Source organism: Rhagoletis zephyria, unplaced genomic scaffold (genome assembly GCF_001687245.7).
Source record: "Rhagoletis zephyria isolate East Lansing unplaced genomic scaffold, Rhagoletis_zephyria_1.1 Rzeph_scaffold_20434, whole genome shotgun sequence".
NCBI lineage: Eukaryota > Metazoa > Arthropoda > Insecta > Diptera > Tephritidae > Rhagoletis > Rhagoletis zephyria.
In genome coordinates this window covers 96-5,796 of record NW_016177492.1, presented here as the reverse complement: position 1 = coordinate 5,796, position 5,701 = coordinate 96, and the positions used below count along the sequence as shown (strand labels likewise).

General features: G+C 39.4%; 1 protein-coding gene across 1 annotated transcript; it reads right to left on the bottom strand.

Annotated features, from left to right (window-relative positions):
• Positions 1-462: 462 nt before the first annotated feature.
• On the bottom strand, positions 463-1,971 carry LOC108380806 (leucine-rich repeat extensin-like protein 5; the record flags this gene model as incomplete). Its single annotated transcript, XM_017637208.1, has 3 exons — positions 463-561; positions 610-1,406; positions 1,647-1,971. Coding segments are annotated over 3 exons (1,221 nt in total), but the record flags the coding sequence as incomplete, so codon positions are not given.
• Between the last annotated feature and the right edge of the window lie 3,730 nt (positions 1,972-5,701).

Below are 5,701 nucleotides of genomic sequence, written 5' to 3'. Positions count from 1 at the left end.
CTAAATACATGTGAAGTGCTACATAAATATGCGTTGGGTAACCGCTTACACGCAAGCCCATTCAATAGATTCTTATGTGACAACTCTCATGCAACGCTAAGTATGCATAACTGGGCTATAAGGATTTGTCTGTATGGCCCGGAAACCAGTGTAGGCGAACTTTTCAATTTTCTTACACTCTTAAAATTTTGTATGCACATTAGCCCTCGAATATTTCACAGTCAGGTGTGGGTTGTGTACATATATAAAGTCTGTATAATGCATATTGATAATCACAAGAGGAAATTACTTCAATTTTACCTCATTGGAAATAAACGAATAGGAAGCTTTTTTGTACATTCATATATAACGTTTTTATTGCACATTTTCTCAGGTCTTTGCATAGAAAAGATAAGGAAATAAATCTTTTGCTTAATAAAAAATCTATTGAAGTTTGCTAATACTAGAAAGTCTCGTCAGCTTTTAGGCCGTGAACGGAGGTTGGGGGTCGTTAGGGTAGGAGTAGCCTTTTGGTCCAGAAGATGGTGGAAGATATTCTTTTGGAGGTGGTGGTGGTGGACGCTTGGGAGTTGGTGGTGGTGGTGGTGGCCGTTTGGGCGTTGGTGGTGCTGTTGGCCGGACTGGTGGCGCTGGTTTATTTGTCGGTGCTGGGGGGAGGTATTCTTTGGGTGGGGATGGTGGTGGTGGCGGAGGTGGTGGAGGGGAAGGACGCGCCGGAGGAGCAGGTTTATTCGTTGGTGATGGTGGCAGGTATTCCTTGGGTGGAGATGGTGGTGGCGGTGGTGGAGGTGGTCTTTTGGGAGCCGGTGGTGGAGGTGGTCGTTTGGGAGCCGGTGGTGGAGGTGGTCGTTTGGGAGCCGGTGGCGGAGGCGGTGGTGGCTGTTTAGGTGCTGGAGGTGGCAAGTATTCTTTTACTGGTACGGGTCTACTTTCAAATGGGGTCTTTGGAGCCTGATAATGGTAGCCACTTTCGTCTTTGGCGCCGGCTGCCTGGAGACCAGACGCTGAAGCACTACGAACCGGAGCTGGAGCAGATGCAGCTGGTGTGCCATAGTAAGACGACCCTCCGAAATAACCGGCACTACCAAAAGATGAACCAGCTGAAACAGAGCCTGAGTAAGATGCAGCAGGAGCTGAGGCAGCAGCTGTATGAGTGGAATCATGAGTATAAGATGCAGCTGGGACCGAAGCTGCATGATAAGATGAACCAATTGAGGCAGCTTGGGGTGTTGAGCTGTGTGTATAAGACGCTCCAGGAGCTGAAGCAGCTTGATAGGAAGATCCCTCGGAATATGAAGCAGATGCACGGTTTGAGTTAGAACCTGCTGGAGATGAAGCAGCTACGTGAGATGAGCCATGGCTGTAAGAAGCAACAGGAGCTGAGGCAGCTTGATATGATGAAACCCCTGAATAAGATGCAACAGGTGCTGAGGCTGCTTGATGAGACGAATGATGTGAGTAAGAAACAGCAGGGGCTGAGGCTGTATGGTGAGATAATCCATGATCTGTTGAACCACCTGAGTAGGAAGCGACTGGAGATGAAGCAGCCTGGTAAGAGGAACCACCATATGTGCCTGCCGAAAAAGAGGCAGAAGGGGCTGACGCAGAGGCTGTATGGTGAGATAATCCATGATCTGATGAACCACCTGAGTAAGAAGCGACTGGAGATGAAGCAGCCTGGTAAGAGGAACCACCATATGTGCCTGCCGAAAAAGAGGCAGAAGGGGCTGACGCAGAGCCATAAAATGAACCACTTGGATAGTTTGCAGCGTTTTGTTGTGAAGAGGCTGCGTATGATGGATATGAATCCGAGGCTGCTTGTTTTTGCGATGCCGGGATATCTACTACTGCTCCACCACCACTTGGCTTATGATAATGATATCCATCATCCTGCAGGTTATCACTGTGCGAGAAAATGTGCGACACATCAGCGGTGACAGCCGCTACCAATGCCAAAGCTAAAAAAAGTCTCTGCAATAAAATAAATAAGTTAATATATATGTTAATTATTAAAAAGAAACCATACTAATAAATCACTTTAGTATTATATTGAACTAACCATTGTTGTTTGTCTAATTCTAGTCCACACGATGAATGTAGACAAAAGACTGTGAAAACTTTTCAAGCGGAGAAATTATTTATATCGGAAAGAACTCACCGTCGAACAAGGATTTAGATGTCGTATGTTAATGGTCTTCCCTTGTCGTCGCCTCCATCGAAAATGCTCTTATGTTAGCAATATTTGTCACAATAGTAGTGATGAGCAACATGCCAAGCGAGTTGAGCAATGAGGGTATTTCTAAAGAAGTAATCTAACCGGCTTTGCGAAACGACTCCCATAAAAAGTTCTTAAACCACGCAAATACATACATATGTACCTGTCTGCATTAGAATTTTAGCAAAAAGATTCTTGTTTTGTTGATTTTGGTTCTCTTTATCGGTATCGTTTCCTAATTTATTTGAACTGTTGGTGTTGTGTGACGCGTGTGATTTTGGTTTGTTGTTGCTTTGTTTTTTACTTACGCTTTTTAATATAGCATATATGTACATATGTACGCACACGCATGCTAATGCTTTAGAAATCAAATTAGATATTTATAACATAAGAATTCATATGATGAAAACAAGATCAGAACCCCTACGTTATTGGCTACAACAAATAATATGTATGTAGTAAAATAAAGATGATTATTTAAACTGGAAAGAGAAGTTTTAAAATAGTAAGTAAAAAGTTAACATATTTACCACAAAAGTTTATATACTTTCATGTATATAAAAATGATTATTAAAACTGGAAAGAGGTGATTTAAAAAAGTGAGTTAAAATTTATCATACCACAAAAGTATACATACATATGTATGCATGTATACGTACATACATATCAATGGTCCTCTGCAATAAAGACACAACTCACAGTTTTATATTTATGGAATATATAGCGGATTAGTTTGACAAATAGCCATATTTGTCTGTAAAAATTCGACATATGCTTGCTTGTTACCAATCCGATAGGAGTGCTATTGTGCCATCTTTCTCACCATCGAAGTGGCCAACCCTTACCACTGAACAGTGGCACATGCCTCATATTTATCGTGAATATTGGCCAGGGACGTGAACCGGATGAAAAATTTGTTTGGTTCGGTTCAGCGGGTCGAACCGTTTTTGCACTTTTGGATTGGTTCGTCAAAGCGGTTTTTTTGGTCTTTGAACCGGGGTTTCGGTTCGGTTCAACGGTTCGAAAAACAAAAAAATTATGCGCAAGTACAAGTGTCAAGTGTCAAGTGCAACAACGCGCAAGGTTAAGGGTCACATGGTAAACAAACATGATGGGTATTACCATGTTTACCAAAAAGAAAAAAAGTGGGTACATTTATCTATTGAAAATTGGTTGAAGCGAACCTTTCAATCTTTATAGAAAGTGGTTCGGTTTTCGGTTCGGATCAAACATTTGTGGAAAATTTCGGTTCGGTTAATGGTTCAGTTAATTAATAGAAAAGAGCGGTTTTCCGGTTCAAAACCGGTTCGGTTCAAAATCGGTTCACGTCCCTGATATTGGCATAAGTCAAAAACTGTTGTGCCGTTGTGTTGAGGACCATCGATATGTGCATACATTTGAATGTATGTATGTAAGTATGCACATTTGGACGGGTTAATTATTTTGACTATGCGCGTATAACATAGGAGGATTCTACGGGCAATTCTAAGCAAATTTGCCGAAGGAACCATGGATCTAAAATCAATTTGGAATTTGCCAAATTGCGGAAATAGGTTTCAAAGATAATGTGAACATGTTCACTGTTTTAAGAAAAAGATAAGTCCGGAAATGGATTCCTCATACCAAAAAAACCCCTTATAGCATGTTTTTATAAAAAATTTAAGCACTTCTTTACGGGACTCCAAATTGATTTTAGACCCATGGTTTCTTCGGCAAATTTGCTTAGAATTACACGTAGAATCATTATGCGCTATACTCGCTTAGTCGAAAAAATCTCCAATAGAAATATACCCGCCGTAATGTACATTCATGCGCACATTCATCCGCTAATTTAGTTTGGATTTTACAGGCCATACAAAAATATTGAGAGTAACTCAGATAGGATATTGAGGAAACCCCATGACATGCAGACTGTCGTAATGTAACCAAAAAAGACAGATTGAACAGGTTACCTATTACTTCGCAAATGATTATGAGATATTTACTTAACCCTCATATGACATTTCGGTAGGATTCCATCCAAAGAGGTTCGTTTTGTATTTTTCCTGAAATAACTTAGGAGCTTTAACACAAACTCGGCTGTTTATTCGAGTTCAGTCAAGTTGGTTAAAAAACACGCGACCCGATGCGTAGTGTTGTTAAGTGAAAAAACTGCTGTACATGAATTTTTGATGAGAAGTGCTTAGAGAAATTTTTTCTTCTTTATATACATACATACATACTTGATAAATATTTTAAATAAGTTTATTACGCGAATAGCTCGCAAAGTTATTCATTTCCATTGGTTTTTGTATATAAATCCTTTTAATCATGTTTCTTGCCAGATTCCAACAGGGTTGTTTAAGTAGCTAGAACGAAATTTTACCCGAGTTGGGCATTCTTTTCCCGCTCCTTTACAAAAGAATGCACCTTTTAAAGACTTCTTACGTACAGAAAACGTCCCTTAAAAAAATACGATTGCGAATTTTAAGGGGAAGTTTCATTTGAGGTAATACAAAATTTTGTGGGAAAAACTTAAACAAATAACTGATTTATGAGTGTAAGGGTACAAAAAGCGGTTATTTTTTTTAATACTTAAATAATTATGGTTTTAAATCCTGCTTGCTTTCCGAGTCACAGCCATAACACTTTCACTATTTTTTTGCGTTACGCGCCGAGAAACACTGGTTAGCAGTTGAACATATCGTTCAGTTCCTTGTATGTGGCATGGAACTTGTGGGTCAGGAAGTGGTGGGTCTACAAATTCTAAATATTCCTTCAAATGGGAAATGTGGAATGTAGTTATTGGCGGTTCTGTTAAAACATAGTCATCATCCAAATCTATCACACTGAAATAATTGGAGCAGTCAAAATTAAAAAATTAACTTTACATTTCTTGTACTCTCTAAGTTCTTCTGTTTCGAAAATGTTGTCAAGGTAGTACACATTTTTTTTTATTGCCTGATCGCGTACTGATTTATAATCATCGTAAATCATTGATAGCATACATTTGCTGGATGAGCAAAATATGAGTTATTTCTGCCGGATATATTTGAATAGAAGCGGACTGTCGTGTATAACAGAACGATAATATTTAATGTTAAAGTACATCGGAACATAAATTCTTTTTAGGTATTATTCTAGAGTTTTTAAGTTACAAGGTGGTGAACTTGTTGCAACGTACAATCGTAAAATTCGACCGGCCTCGGTTAGCCAACGGGAGTGTGCTACAGGTCCAGGTTTTTGTTAGCTATTTTATTTTATGTTTTTTTGTCGGAACCAGGCAACTTTTTGTGCCCTTACACTAATAGATTAGCTATTTGCTTAAGAAACTTCCCCTTAAAACTCCCTGTCTCGAAACTGGTTTCAGACCCATAGTTTCTTAAGCAAAGTTGCTCAGAATGATCCGTAGAGCATTTTTATTGCTCAACGAGAAATGAAATAAAGCAAATTTGTGTGATTTCACATTCAATTGGGCTATAACACAAATTTGCGTTTTGACGTAGA